The sequence below is a fragment of the Spinacia oleracea genome, chromosome 2 (genome assembly GCF_020520425.1).
Source record: "Spinacia oleracea cultivar Varoflay chromosome 2, BTI_SOV_V1, whole genome shotgun sequence".
NCBI classification, from domain to species: domain Eukaryota; kingdom Viridiplantae; phylum Streptophyta; class Magnoliopsida; order Caryophyllales; family Amaranthaceae; genus Spinacia; species Spinacia oleracea.
The window spans coordinates 61,194,419-61,216,461 of record NC_079488.1 but is presented as its reverse complement, the minus strand read 5'-3'; the positions used below and the strand labels follow the sequence as shown (position 1 = coordinate 61,216,461).

The window sequence follows — 22,043 nt, the reverse complement described above, 5'->3', positions numbered from 1 at the left end:
AATTATCATTAATTCCACTTGAACTGAAGCGGCCTCTAGCTAGGCATTCAGCTCACTTGATCTCACTGAATTATTAACTTGTTAATTAATACTGAACCGCATTTATTAGACTTAACATTGAATGCATACTTGGACCAAGGGCATTATTTCCTTCAAGATCTCCGTCCTGCAGACCTTCTTGTCTACTCTTGGGACAAAGGAAAGAATGTCTGCTTAGATGTCACAGGTATCTCTCCCTTCACCGAGCCAGGAGTTGATGATTTTGCTCATGGGGTTGCTGTCGCTAATGCTGTTGCCAGGAAGAAGAAGAAGTATGAAGCGAAGTGCATAAGCAACGGTTATGGTTTTATCGCTTTTGCTTTCTCCACATTTGGAGAACTGGGGAGTGATGCCCTTGAGTTCATGTCTAGGGTCTCACGGGTTGCTCAGAGTAACAAGGCTGCTGCTAACATTCGTTCTTTTCTTTTTCATCGTTTGTGTTTTGCTTTGAATAAGGGTGTCGGAACCCAATTAGTGGCTAGGCTCCCATCCAACTTTGTGTAATCGCTTCTTTATAATAATAATAATAATAATAATAATAATAATAATAATAATAATAATAATAATAATAATAATAATAAATACATAAAGATGGATGTTGCAATATAATAATACTCCGTAGTAAATTTTAACATTATAATAATAAACAAAATAATAAAATAAGATTATTAAAAACGAATATAAACACAATGTCGTTCTTTTAAACCGAAATGAATGGAACTGAATTGCGTCAAAAGAATAAGGCCTAAGTCTAGGTTACCCTTAATCATAAATTTTAGGCGAAATTGTTAAAAAGTACCTTGCTTTTGCCTTATTTTGTGAGCTACCTTATATTTTCAGTTTTGTCAAATAGTATCTTGAATTAAACACTTATTTTAAAAATGGTACGTTGTTGTAACATTCCGGCCAAAATCAAAATTTTCCGGCAATTGATTCCGATTGTTGTCATAATTTTAGAGGAAAATCATCGGGTGTTGACACGCGCTCATCATTTAAAAAAGGGTTTTACACCAGGAATATGTGTCACTAACGATGTCGGTTTTGGTACGATGTAATAAAAGTGCCATAGTATTTTCTGGACCGAAGAGCGGACCGTTTTAAAAACACCTACTCGACCAAAAAAGAAAAAAAAGAAAGGAAAAGAAATAAAAATGACGGACGGTGTTGATAAGGCATATCTCCGCCAAAAGCTCTCATCTCAGTCGTCTCCGTAATTCATCACTTCTCCAGCGTCCGATCTTCTCTCTCAACCTCTCTCTCCCTTCATCGCCACCAGTAAGTTTACTTAACCTTTATACAAATTTCCCCCAATTTTTTCCCTCTCTAATTCTCTCTCTCTCCTCTTTCTCTCTCCTCTCCTTTTTTGCTCTCTCCTGCTCTTTCTCTGTTCCATTTGACGCCCATGGCGCTCAATTGCGCTAGGTTTTGGGTTTCGGGAATTTGATGAATTATTGACGGTGCAGTGTGTTGGATTTTTAGGGTTGAACTTTTGAGCTTTTCCGTGTTTAAATGGCGGAGGCACCGACAAGTCCAGGCGGTGGAAGCCCTGAAAGCGGTGACCAAAGCCCTCGTTCCAATGTTCGGGAGCAGGACAGGTACCTTCCTATTGCCAATATCAGTCGGATTATGAAGCGTGCTTTGCCTGCCAATGGAAAGATTGCTAAGGATGCCAAGGAGACTGTTCAGGAATGTGTTTCTGAGTTCATCAGCTTCATTACCAGCGAGTAATTCCCATTCTCTCTCCTCTTTTTGTTCATTTTAAGGATTTGGGTTTGTTGTTGATTGTGGTTTGATTTTGGATTGTTTAGGGCAAGTGATAAGTGTCAAAGGGAAAAAAGAAAGACGATTAATGGGGATGATTTGCTTTGGGCTATGGCTACTTTAGGGTTTGAAGAATATATTGATCCTCTTAAAGTGTACTTGACTCGTTATCGAGAGGTATAATTTCAGTCCTTTTTTCTCTCCAAGTTTATGTTTTTCCTATGGAATTCACAAAATGTGCTCATTTTTTTTTTCTTTTCTTTTTGCTGGTTTGGGTTATCTTTGGATTATTGGTGGCTATTGTAGATGGAGGTGCGTATCTCTGTGTTCATTCTTTCATTACAGAATGTTGCCAATGTTAATTTTGTTTGAAAATGGTGGCTTCACGATATTGTATATGATTTGCTTACTTTGCTTTTGGTTGTTCTGATTTTGATAGGGTGATACGAAAGGGTCTGCTAAGGGGGGTGAAGCCTCAGGCAAAAGGGATTCGATGGGTGGTCAACCACCTCAGGTGGTACTCACTCCAGGCTCTGTAATGTGAACATTTGCTGTAGTTTGGAATCTCGCAAGCTAACAGGTGTTCTCTTTGAAATTTGACAGCTTGCGCATCAAGGTTCTTTCAGTCAAGCCATGAACTACGGGAACTCATCGGTATTTTTCTTTTGTCAAATACATGTTCTTTAGGATGTGATCATACCCCTACTGTGTGCTGTTCTATTTGTTTATTTTTCACTGCAGTAGATGTCTAATATGGATGACATTTTTCTCTCTCTCCCACCTTTCCTCATGTGTCAGTGATTTAAAATATAATGTAGTGAAACTTTAGTTTGAGTATTTGCCTTTGTTGTGTAACCGTGTAAGTGAGCTTATCTAAATGGTTTGGGGTTGAGGTTTTTTTCTTTTAGGTTATGCTGAACCATGGTGGAATTTAAGCAAGATTGGGACATTATAAACATATTGTAAATTATGGAAGCGTTATATTTCCTTTTACTTGTTATGGGGCATAGCTGTATAGAAAGATTGAAGTGGTTATGTTTGGGACAGTGAGCAATAATCGTTTAGGTATGAGATGTACTATCCTTGATGAAATGGTTTGTCTTAGTCTGTGGGCAAAACCAAGCTGGAATATCGGAGAGTTTGAGACAAACATGATGCCTAATGACTCTTGAGAATCTCTTACCTTGTGATTCTTATGAACTTTAGTAGCTGGAGGACTTCAACTTTGTTCAGTCATGGATGTTGGTTGTTGAGTAATGAAAGTTACGTAAACTTTAAAGAAGAATTTTCATATTTTTAAGTTCCAAAAGGTTTAAAACTAGGTCCAAGGTTTCACAAAAGAAGATAATGCAGCAAAATAGCTAATAAAAATAGAACCAAAGTGGAGTTTGGCATTTAACCGTACCAAGAGGTTGGAATGTGAACAGAACTAGGATCATTTTGGAAGAGAAAATATGATATACCAGTTTATCTTCTTTACATATTTCATTTGTCATGTTCCTTATTATGTTTGTCCAAGCGAACCTCATTATTCAGAGAATCAAGATGGTTCTGATGCACCAACCTGTTCTCCCAGACTAACTCTACTGAATATTCATGCTTTCAAGGGTGAAAGATATTGATATATGTCCATTTCCATCTCTCTTCTGCCTTTATTTTCTGAACACATGGTAATCCATTCCGTAATCCTGTATAGTTAGACCTCTTTACTACTGTGTTTGAACCTTTCCCTGTTTCCTATGCTTCTTTTTCTCAATTTTCTTTCGCCTCTCCCATTTTCCTGAATCCCCAGTCAACTTGCCTCTTTTACTTGTCGTCATGCTGTTGGGAGACGATAATTCTTTCATAAATATCATTGGCCAATTTGAAAGTTTTTTTGATAGAGAGCTTCGAATTAAAGTTGAACATTAGGGAAAAGATTCTAGTTACCCTCGTCAGGGGCATATTGGAAACAGAGAGTATAGAAGTGGTGCTGGAGGCGTAGAATTGGCGAGTTGACTGGTATTTAGTTATCTAGAGATCTGCAAGTATAGAAGAGTTCTAATGGGTGAACTCATATGCATGACACGATTGCTGGCATTTCTTCTGCTTTAAGCAAAATATCAACCTTGAACGCCATTGCATGGTTTTTTCTGAGGATTCTGATGGTATGTAGGATCTCGACAATGGATACTTTGGGTAGAGAGATTTTTGGCTGGATACATGGTTGTTTAAGAGAATATCGTGCTGTTCTTCATTCGGCATTCTTCTTTTGAAATGCTTGAGTTAGGTTATGTATTGCGTTCACACCTTTGAGCTGACCACCATTTTTCAACGTTTCTCTTGAATGCTTTTGCTTGGTATTTTTTTCTTTTCCATGTTGATGCTTTGCTTGATATATTTTTTTCTTTTCCATGTTGAAGCTGGGAGGGATTCTTGAATTTATGATTTAAGGCAGCTTTACTATGGTTAAAAGCTTCCAGCTTGATTAGTACTAAGAACTTTGACCCATGTACTTTTATGTTATGTTTCTCTTATAGCTGTTTTATCCTAGTAAAAGGGTCAGATTTTTTCCCATCTCTTCTTGGATTGAGAGAGTATATCTGAGAAAATTGACTAGCCCTACTGCCCTAGTATATAGTATCGCAAAAGACCTAAATTTGGCGAAGAGGCTAGTTTGAGAGTGAGCTCACAAACGTTTTAAATTTAAGTGAGGATGCTTAGCTGAGTAAGGGGAGAAGAACTAGTCACAACCATTGTCCTCTACATCTGTTTTTTACCCTCTTCAACCTCTGACGGGCTGAACTCATTTATTCCCTTCAAGGATGTTTAGTGGAATCTGTATTATTTTTTATTTTTTTGCACCAAGTGACAGGATTGTGATATAGTCATATTTGTGTTAAGATATCTAAAACTGTGATTGCTGACGGTGCAGAGTTGCATCAATTCTGCCCAGTATTTTGCTTCTTTTTCTTTTGTTCTCTATTGTCTTTATTTTATATCTCATGCATTCCTTTTTTATTTTAAAAAAAATTATCTTTCAATATTTCATGGTTTATGTTTTATTTGAGAATTAATGCACTGAGTTTCAAGATGCTGTGCTTTTGATTTACTTATCCCTTATATATTGTGTATGCATTTATCTTCTCCAGATGTGTAAACTGTAGATTTGTTCACGTGTGAGTTGGGAAATGGGTGGGGAACATGGTGTAAAAACTCGCCCGACCGAGTTAACTAGGTTTTGGAGGCCGGCGATACGAGATATGCCGAGTTGTAAAGGTGTTTTTGAAAACGGCGAGATCTCGGCCGGTTCAACCGATCCGAACGAATTTTGTCCGCATTAAACGTTATTAACCTCACATCTACTCGGCTTTCAGCCGAATTTCCCATGTTTTCGACAAAAAGAAAGGGAAAAAGGGAAAAATGGAGAAACTCCACTGAAATAGAGTAGAGAACTCCATTTTAAGATCTAAAACAAGAGAGGAGAGAGAAGGTAGACAAAGGAATTCATATAATTATGTCACGTGTACGGTTTAGGGGAGATGACTAGGGTAGGTAGTGAGTGGGGCTGACATGGGGCTTCTTTTTGAAATTTCAAATTCCTACGCGATAACCGCGACCCTGTCCGGGACTAACGCATTATTTCCTTTATCGAGACTCCGCGACCGATCCCGCGACCGTGACCGAAACCGCATTTTTTATCTATGGTGGGGAAGGGTAATCTCTCACTTAACTGGGAGTCTTCAATTTCAATTTTGAAGGCGGGGGACGAACAATATCATTAATAATCAGTCATACGGCATCTACAATGATAAAATAAATCTGCATACCACAAATTCAAAGAAATACATAATTGTTACAATCAAAACAATTACTATTCTGCATCATAAAGCACATCTCGTACTCCACCGCTTCTAGCTTGACGCGAACAGTGATTTTCGATGTTTTCGCATCTTTCCGGGTAGAGTCCTTCGGAATCTGTGCACGAATTGTTCTGATCGACGAGTTGATGATAAACCCTAAACCTGTATGAATCCAAATCCCCTTCTCAACTATTGAAACCCTAAAAAAGTTCTCATCAATGGATGAGAATCAAGAACCTAGAAAACTCTAGGAAAAACTCAAATAAATTGGGAACAACCCAAGATAAATTGGGAACAAATCAATGGAAAAGAAGCCAAAACAAGAGAAAACAATGAAAAAACAAGAAGAAGGGTCGGAAGTAGTCTAATTTCCTAAGAAGTTAGACTATTTCCAGCCTAAACGGCCAAGAAAACTGAATAACCCTAATGATGAGAGAGAAGAGAGAAAAGACAGAGAGGAGCGGCGCAACTCGACATAGATAAGAGAGTTTCCCTTTCTCATATATTCTTTTCAAAGCCTCAGAGGAATTCCTCTTGCTTTTTATAGGTTCAATTGCATTTCATTATCGAATTCGAAATTTTTTACTTCTGAAGTTTCTCTCCATAAGTTTTATTACAACTGCCGGCACATTGGCCGAAATGACTAAATGTGTAGTTCACTGGGGTATTTTATTGAAGAACAGTTGGAGGTTTTGAAAAGGATGTGACGACCCCCTAACCAAATAATGTAAAATACTATAGAATAATCATTGCCCAACCTCTCACTGGGATTCTCTTGAGAGAGAGAGAGAGAGAGAAGAGGGGGGGGGGGGATTTTGGCTATGGATCTGGTGATGGCCACTGATGGTTACGGGCATTACTGAGGGGTATTTTAAAGAAGAACAATTGGAGGTTGTGAAAAGATGTGATGACCACCCTACCTGATAATGTACCATGTGATTCATTTTAAGCCAAAATAATGACTTTTCTCCACGAAGTAGCCGAATTGGACACGTATGTACCTATGTCTGGCATAGGTACCCGAATCCGAGTAACATAACCTGACGAAATGAAGTAGGGAGTGAGGACTAGGCTTCTAGGAATTTGTACACCTGTCCTGATAACCTAGGAGAAACAGCTAGTACGTTTTATGTGATACCCGGATGGAATTCAGTAATGTACTCAAAGATAAAATGGTGAAATTGGAACTCAAATTTATGCCCACTTACCAAAGAATGGTCTTGAGGGTTTAGTTTGATGCAGATGTTTATCTTGGAGGCTATTGTGTCCTTCAAATGATGAATTTGTGTCCTTCAAATGATGAACTGTACGCAGACTTCAGTGGACAGTTATGTTTGAGGATGGTCATTGGAGAATCGACATGATGTCAACTCTTTTGGGGCTGGATAGTTATTGCCATGCATTTCTCTAAATAGATAATATGTTGATATACTTTTTGGATGGTTTCTCTTGAATCTATGTGGTCACTTGCCTCGCGTACTTGTCATGGTCTATTTTGCCTGATCTTCATACTTGTAATTGATTTTCTTTTGAGAGGACTTGTCAAACCTTTTTTTGCGGGTTTTTGATATTTTTCAATTACATTTTTTTAATTACAAAAGATCCTCAACACATTGATCGCCTGGATGGCTTCTCATTTGGGCTTGAGACGGTGATGCATTGTGGTAATTATATTGATATTTAGTCATGCCAAGATATACATAATGTAATATTTGGTAGTCACTACTGGGGATTTCTAAAATTTGTTAATTATAATAGTTTTGTACTGAGTATGTGGGCAAGTTAAGATTTTCTTAGTCTGCTATTTAATTTTGCATTGTTGTTGTGGGTTGGATCTATGGGGATGATTATCTTAGTCTGTTATGCATTGTCCAACTTTTTTGTGCGTTGTGTTTCTTCCTAGTTTGACTTATTCTAGATCATTTGGGAAGCATTACTGTAAATAGTTTCATCTTATAATCTTAAAGATTTGCTTATTAAAGCCAATTGAGAAGTGTTGAAAGAAATTGTTGGTGATTGCAGGCTCAGCATCTAATGGTTCCTATGCAAGGACCAGAGTAGGTATTATCTGCAATTCATTGATATTATATATAATTGATAATTTCAGTGATGGGAAGTTTTATTACGTTCCCAATGAAGTCTGAAGTCTGAAGTCTAAAGTCGATTTGATCAGTTCTATAGGGACAAACTTAAAAAATCAAGGATACTGTCTTATTCTTAGCTAGGTTTTGTAGGGGCTGTTTGTCTCGTTGTTTATCAGATAAGTGTTTGATAGTTCTGTATATGAAATTGTGAGTGGTTTGTCCAAGACGTAAAGAGATTCTTTTATTGTATACTATTGACCTTGAGTGATGCATAACTTTTTTTTATAATTTGTTTTATGTTATAAAGGCAGGTTGACTTTTTTGAATCTCATCTTTTCTGAGCTACAAAGTTTTATTGTTTAGCCAAGCTTTGATAATCTTTTTATTGTTATTCCTAAGTGATAGCTTTTTATCACGCGATGTTACATAACAGATCTTTTAAAGGTGGCTTCGCTGTTGATTCTGGTCTCTTTTGAGCTATGAAAGTGGAGTCCGGATCATCTAGAGTTTTAATAAACTTTAATAAAACTCTACAAATTAGAGTTTTATCTAAACCATACATTTTAAAATAAATGACTCATATTAATGCGAAGGGAAAATCAAGGGTGGATATTAATGAGAAAAATGTACGAGGGATTTTAGAAAGATAATATATGAGCCATATATAGGGCGTAAATTTGAGTTCCAATTTCACCATTTTATCAACCATTGAATGATATCAACCATTGAATTATTAGAGCGTCACATATGATCTTTGTGCTCGTGCTCGAGCTCGATAAAATAAACGATTCTTAAATTACCTTTAAAAAAAACATGCATCTATTTAAGTGTTTCATAAGATGTAATAAAAATTTCATGGCCAAAGTTGTATACGAGATATAATAAAAATTTTATGGCCAATCTAATCTAATATAATATATATATATATATATATATATATATATATATATATATATATATATATATATATATATATATATATATATATATATATATATATATATATATATATATATATATATATATATATATATATATATATATATATATATAAAGGAGGCATATTTGCTGAATTATTAGAGCGCCATATATGATTAATATTGGTTTCAGCCAATGTAAAATAAGATTTCTAATTTATTTTTGAATTAAAATTTTCGAGTGCCACGTAGATAATTAAATATGTACCACATAGATATTTTAATTATTTAATTACTAATATATACAACTCCATCCAAAATCAAACACTCTAATAATTAAAAAATAAATCTAAAATAAAAATCAATCCAAAATCAAACACTAATCTAAAATAAAATTCAATCCAAAATCAAACATTTATCCAATATTAGAGTGCCACGTAGAAAATCTAATGGTTTCGGCCAATGAAAAATAAGATTTCAAAATTATTTTTGAATTAAAAAAGTCGAGTGTCACGTAGATAAATAATTAGGTGCCATGTAGATATTTTAATTAATTAATTATTAATATACAGTTTCATCCAAAATCAAACACTCTAATAATTAAAAAATAAATCTAAAATGAAATTCAATTTAAAATCAAAAAATAATCTAATCTACTGCATAATTTATAAAATATAGCAGTTGGTATATATGAGTTTGATTTGAACTTAACAATTTAATAGAAACCGTGCATCGCACGGGCTAAAATCAAGTATATATATATAAAGGAGGCATATTTGCTGAAATATTAGGGCGCCACCTAGGATTACTAATGGTTTCGGTCAATGAAAAATAAGATTTCTATTTAATTTCTGAATTAAAAAAATCGATTGTCACGTAGATAATTAATTAGGTGCCACGTAGATATTTTAATTAATTAATTATTAATATATACAACTCCATCTAAAATCAACCACTCTAATAATTAAAAAATACATCTAAAATAAAAATCATCCAAAATCAAACACTAATCTAAAATAAAATAAATAAGATTCAATTTAAAATAAAAAATTAACCCAATATTAGAGCGCCACGTAGGAAATATAATTGTTTCTGCCAATGAAAAATAATATTTCAAAATTAATTTTGAATTAAAAAAAGTGGAGTGCCACGTAGATAAATAATTAAGTGCCACGTAGATATTTTTAAATTAATTATTAATATTACGCATATACAATTTCATCCAAAACAAGCACTCTCATAATTAAAAAAATAAATCTAAAATGAAATTCAATGCAAAATCAAAAACTAATCTAATACAGATTCCGTGCATCGCACGAGCTAAAATCTAGTGTTGTATATTTAATGAAATTTTTATTTCATTTAAAAGATATAGAAAGAAACTAAATAGTACGTTATAAAATTCCATATGAAGTATATTATTTTGAGCTTGAATGAGTTCTAACGAGCTATACATGAACCGAGTTACGCTTACAAAAGTATTTAATCATGTTGCTTACGAACATTAACGAGTCCAACATGAATTTGTTCGTGTTTGACTTGTTTACTTAACGAGCTTAAACTTTGTGTTCAAGCTTGTTTATTAACTTTTTAAACGATTTTGACCAAGCGTTGACCGACTTCGTCCGTGAGTATTTCAAGAACGTATCGACTTATTTTCACCCCAACTAGGTGTACGTTAAATTTATTTTATATCGGCGTAAATTTTACCCAGTTTTCGGTAACTTTTAAAATATTTTGATTAATTTTTATATTATACTTCCTCGGTTCTTTTTTAAATGACACAATTATTTAGGCACGTTTGCCAATGCACGATTTCAAATATTAATATCTCCGATTTTGAAAAAGAAAAAATTATAAAAAGTTAATATTTAAAAAATATTTATTGAGACGAATCTAATAAGATCCCACACGACTATATTTTTTTCTTAAGTATAAACCACAAAATCGAGTCAAATGAGCTTGTGTGAATTGTGTCCAAAATTCAATTGTGTCATATAAATAAGAACAGAGGAAGTATTATTTTTTGTTGGATAAACATTTTAAAGGTTATATAGTTACTGTTTTGGATATATTCTTCCAAGGGATAAATTTATCAAAGGGAGGCACTAACAATCTGAATAGACGAATTGTTTCAAAACAAATAACAAATAAACTAGAGCTCAACTGCGCGGGAATCTAATATATATATATATATATGGAGGATCCGGTGAGAACTACCTCTTAAGATGAGAACTGAGAACTAATCTCAGTTGTCGATCAAATCAATCTAACGGCTGAAGATCTACCCGACCAAACGAAATAGTAAGGGCAGATTAGTACCTTTATCCGCGTTGAATGACCTCTCCCACTCCCCCAATTTTCAAAATAGCTTTCTCTCTCTTCCTCCCTCCTCTCCAGCGAACTCTCTCTCTCTCTCTCAACCTCCTCCGCCATTTTCGATCTCTCTCTCTCAACCTCCTCCGTTCTTTGTCTTCTGCCAAAATTTGTAGATCCAATACCTTCTTGCAAATCAGTAATTTGGTAAGTTAATTTTACTCGGTTAATATTGTATATTTCTTCAATTAATTTTTCGATTGAAATGTATGCATTTGATTCAATCTTTCGAGTTCATTTACTCGAATTTGTGATTTTCTTTTGATTTTGGGGAATTAGGTTGATTCATTGGAATTTAGTTCATTTCTTTGAATTAGTATTTTTTTTGAACTGAGTTTCTTTATTCAGTCTTTCAATTAGGTTTTTTTTTTTTTTAATTTGTTGTTTCTGGAATTAGCTAGGTGTTTATGTATTGGAATTAAATTGATTTTGTAGAATTAGGTTTATGTATTGGAATTCAATTGATTCCGTTGAATTAGTAGTTTCCTTGGATGGAGTTTGTTCGATTCAATCTTCCGATTTAGGGTTTTACTTTTGGTGTTTTTGATTTTCTGGAATTAGCTAGGTGTTATACTTGAATTAGAAAAAATGTAGAGAGTTTAATAGTTAGTGGGTCTCATCCAAATAAAGTTATGATGTATCATTATTTTCCATCTTTGCGCTCCTGAATATGGAGATTCAGTTTGGACATCCTGTAACATTACGTTTAGATGCCAAATATTCTTTTGAGCTTTTTCATTATTGGATCCGATATACATAATTTAAGCATCAATCTTGTTATGATTTAGCTTTACTTGTGGATGAATAATTGTGTTTAGCTTCTTGCTACACGACTATATATATCTTATTGTTGCTTACTATTGATCGTCGACTGAGTATTAATTTGTCGATTTGATTAGGAAGTCATAGGCCTTGTTACACGGTACTTGCACCAAAGCAGTATAATAAAGCTTGACCTGATAGCAAAGCTGAATGCAGAGGCCACCATTAGCTACTTTGAGGCAGCAATGATAATAGAACTTGCTGGTAGTGTTGCCAACAAGCAAAAACTAGAGGTTGATGGGAAAGTTGAGGATAACAAGGAAGTTTCTGGTATAACGTTAAAGCCTAAATGTACATTGTTGCCAAATCAGTTGCTTAGATCATGAATGAGCAAAGAGGAAAGTAAGTATCCTTTTTCTCTTTGATGTAAGATGCAATTTGGTAATTCAATCCTGAAATACTTAAAAAATTCTTAACTTGATGTCTAGTGTAGTCTGACCAGGCTGGTTTGTTGCCTTTTGCGTTTGTCTTAATTCAATTTAGTTGGCTGAAGGGAGTTGTAAGCTGGTGGATGCGAGTCTGATCAGTTTTGTTATTATATTGTGGCTAATGAAGGCCTGGTTACTTGGGGTGGGTGCAAGCAATAGCTTATTGTAGAATTGTGTTATGTTGGTGATGCTTATTTTCTGTTGGTGTTGGTCTGAAGCCAACTTGGTAGTTTGAGATGGTGCATTACCCACCTGTGGACTTTGTAATTAATTACTCTTACTCTATATTCAGGTAACACTATCCTACTAGCTCAAAAGGTAGAGTATTGTGCTAATGCACAAAAGATGTGGGTTCGAATCCCACGTAGGTTCTTCATATTTTTCAATTACTATTTGTCTTGTTTTATTTAATTTTAAATAGGAAACCTTTACTTTTAAGGGGATATTGTATTTGCAGCTACCAAGTGAGTAGAGTGAAGCTAGGTTGCTGATCACCTTTGATCATAACCTTTGATTGTGGAGGGCAGGGCTCCTTTAGCGAGATAAAGACAATAACGTACGTGCTTTTGAGTTTTTTTTTTATTTACTTTTTGAGATTAACTTTTGAAATTTTCATATTTACTTTTAAGATTTTCTTGTTTACTTATGAGTTTATTTTAATTACTTTTGAGTTTCCTATCTACTTATGAGTTTTTCAAATTTACCTTTACTTTAACCTTATATCCTTGAAAACCTCAATACCAAGAACAAACTTCAAACTAAGACGTCATGTCATGTCCCCAATGATGTTATTCTTATGATAATATAGATAGGATATAATGTCTCATGTTTATGTTTATAGAGTTGGTAATATTTTACTTTTGAGTTTTTCAAATTTACTTTTTAGTGTACTTTATTTACTTTAGAGTTTAGCGTCTACTTTTGAGTTATACATGCATTATTTACTTCTTTGTATATACTTTAGAAATATTTTGATTGACTTTTAAATTATTATGATTTACTTTTGAGTTATTATGATTTACTTTTGAGTTTATGTCATTTACTTCTTTTTTTGGTAAAATAGAGCTTTATTATCAAAAGGTAGAACAAAAACAACAACATCCAAAACAAGAAATAACAAGAAAACTGCAAGGGAGCACAGCCTGCTACCCTTACAAAAACACAGCCAGCAGCTACAAGGACTTACCAGAAGCGACAAACACCACTAGCCTGCAAGTCTGCAAACAACAGAGACCAGTAACTTGAACATATGAAGCTACACGAAGCTGCAACCAGCAGAGAACCAAAGCAGCAGACCACAAAACCAGAAGCTGCACGGACCCAGAACAAGCAAACTTGAACATAAGAGCCACACCAGCAGAGACCCACAACAGCCAGTTGCATAGAACCAGAACGAGCTGATTGCACAATGCACATAGTAAAAACAATAAAAGACAACAACAGACTAAAACAACCAGCCATGAACAAACAACTGACTGTGTGCAGGCTAAGACCAAACCAACATCAGACTGAACTGGTTAAACATTTAACATTACAAACGGATTCAAGCTTGAAAAGAAAAGCAATAAACATCAAACTTCAGCAACCTCAACCAAGACAAAAGTGCAGTGTATATACTTTTGATTTGTTTAAATTTACTTTTGGACATTTTTTATTTACTCCTTCCCCCCCCCCCCCCCCCCCTCCCCATTTTGCAAGAAAACTATAGAAGTCCTTGAATTTATTCTAGCCTATGTAGGATTTGAACTTACACTTATGTAACACCCCGACAATTCCCATTTTCTAAATTAACCCTTTTTAAATATAACTGTAGGGAATTATCAAAGTATTATCGCCCGTGTGAAAACGTAACGGCTTATTCAGAATTTTGCAGCGGAAAACATAAAACTAACTTTTAGGTTCATAAATACTCTTATTACATATTAGGTCCAAAACCAATTAACTGAAATAAGGAAATACGAATAGTACGACAATTTCAAATTTAAGTTAACAAACCAAATCACTTAATAAAGCAAATATGACTACAAGCTCTCTAATCCCGATCCCAATGATGCATCATCTTCAAACCTGTAGATGGGCTACGCTTATTGATCCTTAGAGACTGCTCACCAAAGTTGGGTCATCGCAGGATCAATAAGGCATAGCCATGATCAACACACACAAACAAAGCACGTAATCAGCAAAGCTGAGTACTACATACTAAAACAATGATAATCCTAACATGATACTATTAACGAACAACCCTAACATGATACTAATGAACATAAACAAGGGCAGACATAACATGATAATTTGACGACCATACTTGACTAGACTAGGCTAGACCTACAACAATAATATTATTTTAGTTGAAATAGACAATGGACCGAGTTGACCGTCCGACAACCTTCACTAAGGAAGACGAGGTACGGGCGCGACTCCGTAACCTCAGAGACCTGCGATATCGAGGAACATTTGAATAAAAAATAGGACACGGTGATCAATCCGGTCCGAGATAAAGGCCATGGGCTATCACCATGAACCCCAACTCCTGTTTGTCCGTCACTTTAGACGTGCACAGTCTAAAGCTATTGCTACTCAGTTTCACTTTACATGATTTACAAATTGAGACTCTGTTATGACTCAACAATCACAGAAAGCATATAATCCACATTCGTTCACAACTGTTTTTATCTTGGAATTAAGTACGTGATCATAAAGGCATCAATCAAGACTCATTCCAATTTACCCAACCTTTCCTTTAACCATGATCAACCCTGTATATGGGTATAAAGTTTCAACTTACTAAACAAGGTCCTCGGCCCTCATAAAGTAGTGAAAAGCTAAAAAGGGAACAACAACCAATCGATCCAAACCAATCATATAGAATAATCTAGTGTTCCCAACCAACATGTTTGTATCAATCATCCATACTAACATGTTACAGTTCTCTTAGTGCAAAATAAGTTCAATAAGTTTGCCCAACAGTATTACACATGCACATTCCATATAACCAAGTTCGTCCATAATATCAACATCACCAAGTTCAACAATAATATCAACATAACCAAGTTCAACAACAAATTCAACATGGTTTCAACAATTAGCACACATTCCAAGCACGCAGGTATGTACGTACCTTGTGTAAACAAACTGATAGGCCACTTTAACACTTTCAAAAGTCGCCTAAAGAGAATTCTCCGCCTAAACAACCAACAAGTAGTCTCAATCAATTTCTAATCATTGACAACCATAAGAAAGCATTCTAAATGCATCCTAAATATATTTAGAACTTTCCCCAATATCAAAACTTGAACATTTGCTTTCCTAGCATCATAATTATTGAACTAGTGATTGAAATTCGTTGAAAACTTTTGCAAACATCGTACTTTAAATTTTCAGCAATATAAATTCATTTAAAAGCTTCACCAAGGTCAATCTACGTCCTAGTATCTCAAAACAACCAATTCAATAATTCATACTCAACCTATCATGATTAAAAATCATAAAAACCTTGAATTTCATACTTTAAACAAACAAAATTCATATTTCAAAGTAATTTGATAATCTGAAAATTAATAACTTTATTATATAATTTGCATAATCTGAAATTTATAATTTAAATTACAAAAATCATCACTTTAATTCAAGAAACATAATTCAAATTAATAAATCATAAATAAGCCCTAACTTATAATTCAATCAACCAAAACTTGAAATTAATTCGTTTATAAACTCAACCAACATCTGAAAATCATGTTCAAACCATAAAAATTATGAATTTAATATCAAGAACATAATTTAAATTAACAATTATAATTAATTAAAATAATTAGTTACTTAGGGTTTAAGAAATAACCAAGAACCAAAGAGGAGAGAGGGGTTTGGCCGGCTGGTAGGTGGTGGCTCACGACGAGGCTTGACCGGCTGACTGGTGGCTGGCCTGGGTCGCGGTGCAGCTGCGACAGTCGAGAAACGTTAAGAGGAGGCCGAAAACAGAGGGGAAGGAAAGAGAGAAGACGAAAAAGAAGGATGAAGAGGAGGGTGTTACCGTACTGGACGGCGGTTGAGGAGTGCTAGACGGCAGCGGCTCGGCGACGGCGTGGAGGGAGAGAGGACGGCTGAGGGTGAGCGTGAGATTGGAGGAAGGAGTTTCCTCTTTTTTTTTTCGGATTTTTCATGAAATGACCCCGAGGTTTGCGTTAATGCACCAAATGCCCCTAATGTTTCCAGAATGCACCAAATACCCCCGAGGTATGGGATAATAACAAAAAGTGCCCATTAGGCTAACGGACGTTAACGCCGTTAGTCATTAACGCCTAATCAACTTATTATTGATTCAATTTAACCCTAATTAACAATTTAACCTACCTTTAATAAAGTTTTACTTTTTATTTTTTTTACTCTCCTCCTCCTTATCTCATCTCCTCTTCCATTTTACATCTCCACTCATCATCATCAACAACATCATTATCTCCTTTGAACAACAAAAATCATCAAACTAGATGCAGAAATCAATGGAAGCCCCAATGTGAATTCTAAATTTCATCCCCAATTCGATCTCACTCTCTTTCACTCACTCCCACTCTCAATTCTCAAATCCTGCTACTGTATTTCTATCCCCTCAATTTCATTCAATGACCATCTTTGGTCCCTCATCTTTTCTTCCCCTTTCTCTCTCCTCCAATACCAAATTCCACTACCAAATTCAACTTTTACACCAGATCTAGAGTTCAATTTTTACAAAAGCATTGATGAAAAAATCAGTAATAGGCGGAAAATTGGAAAGTCGAACTGTGCTAGAGCGATGATGGAGGTGGCTGGGAGGAGAGAGGGAGGGGTGGTGGTGGAGATGGCGGTTGGGAGGAGAGAGGGTGGAGTGGTGGTAGAGATGGCCGAACTGTGGGTAAGTGATGGAGGTGGGTAAGTGATGGATCAGAGAAAGAAGAGAGAGAAAAGAGGTTTGGATTTTAATGGTAAAGAAGAAGCGTAGCAGAAGGAAGAAGAAGAAGGTTTGGGGTTTGTTTGTTTTTTTTTTTTTCCAGTAAAATTTGGGTTTTAATTAGGGAAGAGCCCAAACAAAGACACCCCATCAACATCCTTTGATTATCTCTCCTCCAAATTCAATTTGTTTGAGGTTGAAGATTTATAATTTGGGTTGAAATCAACTGGGTTTGAGGGATAATTTGGGTTTGAATTAACAATCTGGTTGAGGAATAATCTGGGTTTGAGGAAATAATTTGGGTTTCAATAATTTGGGTTTGAGGAAAGAGAATGACAAGGTGGAAGAAAGATTGTAGAGATGATGATGGTGGAAGAAGAGTAAAAAGAAGATGATGATTGATGATGATGATGAATGTTGGCGTGAAGGGAAGAGTGTGAAGTGAAGAAGAGCAAGTGAAAGAAAGCCCCAAAAAAAGTTTTGTGTTTTTTTAAAATAATAGTAGTTAATTCTTTTTTTGGGTTTAATTAATATAATTAAGGGTTAATATTAGGATTAGTAAAGAAAATGGTTGAGTAAGGGCAAAAAAGTAAATTCATGCTAACGGAGACTTAACGGAATGGACGGGAAATGGTCAACAAGGGTATTTTGTGATATTATTGCATACGTCAGGGGTATTTCGTGCATTCGGAAAACATTAGGGGTATTTGGTGCATTAACGCAAACCTCGGGGTCATTTCATGAAAAATCCGTTTTTTTTTTTCTTTCTTTGGTTTCACGTGAGTATGGAGGGGAGAGAGGAGGGTTTGGTTTGTACGTGAATGAGAAAAGAGAAGGGAGTATGGTTTTGGGGGTTTTGTTGGTTTGGGCTTTGCCCAATTGGGCTAGGAATAGAATTTAGGTTGCTGAATCCGAAATGGTTAGGATTTGCTTTCTAATTTCAATAGAACGTGATTTCAAAATCCGAATTCGTTTTAACGTAAAATTCAAAAATCAATTTTGATTTCATAAATCATTTAAAATATTCAAAATGTAATAACATAATTATATTTTAATTACATATTCATTTCTAAAATTCGTAAATTACATTTAAATATATTAAATATACGTTAAAATATATAAATAAAATATAATAAAATTACGGGGGATTACAACTTATGTGCATTGGCACATTGCTCCACCATTTGAGCTAATAGGCGTTAACAAGTGTTTAAGAAAATAAATGAATTGAACAATTGAACAAAACTGAACAATCTAGAGCAGTCCTAGAAAATTATTTTATTAGCAAAAGGATAACCTCAACATCCATCTCTACAGCCCATGCTCAAAACAGACACATAAGACCATCAGAAACAAAGGCCTAATAGAAGAAACTCTGCAGCAAGACAACAACACAGGAACAACAAGAATCACACTAATCAACCGACACACGCAAGTTAACATATGAAAATCCCCCTTAGAAGGACCTGGAAGCTTAAGAAGAACATGAGACTATGAGCTTTTCCTGACACTTCTTAAACATAAGCTTCCCTGAAATTACATCCAAGGTCAAACCATGAATTAAACAACCAAACAAGCGGATACCCATCCTTATTGATTGAAAAAACTACCAAAATACAAAATTAAAGGCCAAAAATCATATCACGACTACTAAAAAACTAGCTAAAATCTCTGAGTCAACCACAAAAATTCATAATACAAACAGTTTGTAGCAAGCACTATTAAAAGTTTTATCATCTAGTCATGCAGTTTACTTTTAAAGAGAAGTACGGAGTATCTTACTTTAAAACAGATTAAGTTTAATTTTGCACAGTTTTCATTTACTTATTTCCTCTTGCAAACTTTGATAGCATTAAGAACATAAGTATCAAGCATAAACTTCCTAATATATCTCAGTAACCTCATGAATCTCTGCCAAGCATTAGAAGCAAAAGCTTAGGAGAAAAAGAGATGTTAGACAGACTCTTATATCATTTAGAATATTTACTTTTAGGCTAGTTTAATTAATTTACTTTTACTAATTAATTATTTACTTTTCAGGCTAACTAATTTACTTTTTAAAATAAAATTTGATAAGGCCTAATTCTGTTAGAATCTTGTAAGAATCTTCTAATGTCGAAAACTGTAGATACAAATAATACAACTTCAACCAAATATGTGTACAAAGATACCACTATTAAAAGACCTAATAATCTAGAGATTTAGTTTAGTTTTTGCGAGATTTAGTTTACCTTTGCAAAATTTTATTTACTTTAACACATCTAAATGTAGCTAACTGATTCACTTTTATCAAGCTCAAAACCGATCATAAATTCAATTAGATTATCGTATGAGAAACATACATTGTATTCAAGCAATATACGAAGCTCAAAGAAAAAAGATACAAAAATTAAAAATCTGGAAATTGTACCTATATCTTTGAGTGAAATCACGAAATAATTATTGATTTAGTTTTCTTTTAAAGAGAGTTAGTTTACTTTAAGGGATATTAAGTTTACTTTTGTACAATTTTCATTTACTTCAAGTCTATAATATAGCAACCCCTAACTAACTAACAACCGGCAACAACAACAACCCAATCACAACACCCTAAGACAGACTGCAAGCTTAGAACCTGAACCCTGCAGTCAGACTCAGACCCAACCAAAACCAACTAGCTGCTAAAATGCAGCAACAAATTGTAAACAACAACAACATCTGAGCCAGCATCACTCTCAAATGACTACACAAGCAGGAGCTAGAACAAGCCTCTGTAACAGTTTTTCATTAATTTACTTCTTGACCTAGTTGATTTACTTCTAAGCCTCAATCATTTACTTCTTAGCCTCAATGATTTACTTTAAGAACCAATAGTATCATGACATAATTCGAAATAGACCGATTTAGTTTACTTTAAGAGAGATTTAGTTTACTTTAAGAGAGATTTAGTTAATTTACTTTAGGACTTAGGAGTAACTTAGTTACTTATCAGATTGTGTCATCACATGAACAGGTTCATAAGCTTCCTGGTTTATGCGTGGGAATTTCACAGCAAAAGGCAAGCTGAAAATCGATTGATAATGCAATCTTATCATCGTAGAGGAATATAATTATTAAAATCTAGCAGTTTGGCTTGAAGCTCAAAGTAAATTCACAGCAATGAGTAACAAAATTATAAGCCTAAAACCTAATTGAAATAAATTCACAACATTCTCTCAAATTCGCTTAATTTGTTCGCAAAGCCACCAAAATTCACAAAAAGCACAAAAATCCTCCACAAAATTGACTAAAATCAATTAATTCAGAATTGGGCTACGCATACCAACGAATTGTATAAGAACAACATAAAATTTTAGCTGATGTTGCTATAAGCTTGAGGATTTTCGACTGTAAGCATATTCTAATAATACCTGATTCTAAGCTCGAATTTGCAGGTGAAGAATTGAGTGTTGGAGAAGAAATTTGAAGTAAAACCACCAGATTAAACAAGAAATCCTGAATAATTCCTGATTTACTCATTGATTTGCAGATTTGTACGAAGAATTTGAGCGTAGAACAAGCAAATTCGTGATGAGTGTGTTTGAAATTGAGTGAGGAGAGAGAAATCTACGTGAGTGAGTAAGTTGTAGAGAGAGAAAATGTAATTTCGATCAAGAGGGAGAAAGGAACCGTCCATTTTAATTCGTGAGATTTGATCTCAGTCGTCCGTTTTTTTTAATCTAACGGCTATCAAAGGTTCTCATTATAAGGAGGTTCTTATCTTAAGGGAGGTTCTTACCAGAACCTGATCCATATATATATATATATAAATATATATATATATAGAGAGAGAGAGAAAGGCTCCCGTAAGAACACTTCTTACGGTGAGAACACTTCTTACGGTAAGAACACTTTTTAGACCGTTGGATTGTTTCTAATCTGACCGCCCAAAATGAATCGTTTTTAACAAATCTGGACCTTTAAATATTTTACGGTTGGGATTAAAAATCAAAATAATTTTTTTTTCATAATTTTTTTTCATTAGTTCCGATTCTCTCTCTTCAATACCCCTATATCTCTCTCTTTTTCGAACACCACCACGCTGCCGCCGTTGCTCGCCGGTCGCCAACGCCATTGCTCGCTGCAATTCACTCGCAGCTCGCAGCAATCCACTCGCAGCTCGCAGCAATCCACTCGCAGCTCGCAACAATCCAACCAACAATGCTGGTGGTGGTGATTGTGGATCGCGAATGAGAAAAAAAAAATTCAATCCAACAATTCTGGATTCATCAATTCAATTGGAATTCCAATCGATTCTTCGAAATCGAAATCGATTTCAATTGATTTCTGAATTCAAAAATTAAAAACCAATCGATTCCTCCTCCTCTCTCCTCCAATTCCTCAATCAGCACTTCTCCATTGAACAAATCCGAACAAATTCGAAATAGAACCAGAAATCAAACCAGAATCGCTTGTTCGAACAAATTCGCCGGTTTTCAAGCGTGGCGGCAGCGGTTGCAGTGGCGGAAACCGGTCCAATTCGAGGTTGAGTTTGAATTCGTTCACTGAGGACAGAGACAGAGAGACGGCGGTGGAGATGGAGCGAGTTGACTCAGTCGAATGAGGGTGGAGCGGCGGTGGAGATGGAGGTAGATGTTGAGGAGAGAGATAGAGAGACGACGGTGAGGTAGTTTGGAGAGCTGTAGTGAAGTTTGGAGAGGTTTATGAGAGAATTGAGAGCTGGTGAAATTGGAGAAGTAGAGGATAGAGTTGGCTAAAGAATTGGAGTTTTAGAGTCAGATTATGTTTGTTGATGCTCAAATTCTGCTAGAAAAATTCAAGCATTCTAACCAGAAATCTGCCTCAAGAGGTCAGATTTTAAAGTTATTGGTTGA

At 34.9% G+C, this 22,043-nt stretch overlaps 2 protein-coding genes and 1 long non-coding RNA gene across 7 annotated transcripts; 2 read left to right on the top strand and 1 right to left on the bottom strand.

The window, feature by feature from the left end:
• Window positions 1-1,159: 1,159 nt before the first annotated feature.
• On the top strand, window positions 1,160-8,052 carry LOC110787130 (nuclear transcription factor Y subunit B-10). 4 transcript variants are annotated; one of them, XM_056836867.1, is made up of 7 exons: window positions 1,160-1,314; window positions 1,519-1,763; window positions 1,848-1,977; window positions 2,087-2,112; window positions 2,240-2,314; window positions 2,404-2,454; window positions 7,665-8,052. In XM_056836867.1, the coding sequence occupies exons 2-6, from the start codon at window positions 1,549-1,551 to the stop codon at window positions 2,435-2,437; spliced, it is 480 nt and encodes a 159-aa protein (XP_056692845.1). In that variant the 5' UTR covers window positions 1,160-1,314; window positions 1,519-1,548; the 3' UTR covers window positions 2,438-2,454; window positions 7,665-8,052. The 4 variants fall into 4 exon arrangements, with proteins under 4 accessions (XP_056692845.1, XP_056692843.1, XP_056692846.1 ...); XM_056836865.1 differs by lacking the exon at window positions 2,087-2,112; XM_056836866.1 differs by lacking the exons at window positions 1,160-1,314; window positions 2,087-2,112 and having other exon boundaries at window positions 1,326-1,763.
• Window positions 8,053-10,964: 2,912 nt separating this feature from the next.
• On the top strand, window positions 10,965-14,094 carry LOC110787129 (uncharacterized). 2 transcript variants are annotated; one of them, XR_002533036.2, is made up of 3 exons: window positions 10,965-11,166; window positions 11,919-12,825; window positions 13,333-14,094. XR_002533036.2 is itself a non-coding variant. In XM_056836863.1 (2 exons), the coding sequence occupies exons 1-2, from the start codon at window positions 10,981-10,983 to the stop codon at window positions 12,165-12,167; spliced, it is 435 nt and encodes a 144-aa protein (XP_056692841.1). In that variant the 5' UTR covers window positions 10,966-10,980; the 3' UTR covers window positions 12,168-14,094. The 2 variants fall into 2 exon arrangements, 1 of the variants encoding a protein (XP_056692841.1); XM_056836863.1 differs by having other exon boundaries at window positions 10,966-11,166; window positions 11,919-14,094.
• LOC130467877 (uncharacterized) lies at window positions 13,936-20,829 on the bottom strand. Its single transcript, XR_008927861.1, has 3 exons — window positions 20,580-20,829; window positions 15,388-15,452; window positions 13,936-14,370 (listed from the first exon to the last, which is right to left on the bottom strand). It is a non-coding gene; the product is annotated as an uncharacterized lncRNA (long non-coding RNA).
• Between the last annotated feature and the right edge of the window lie 1,214 nt (window positions 20,830-22,043).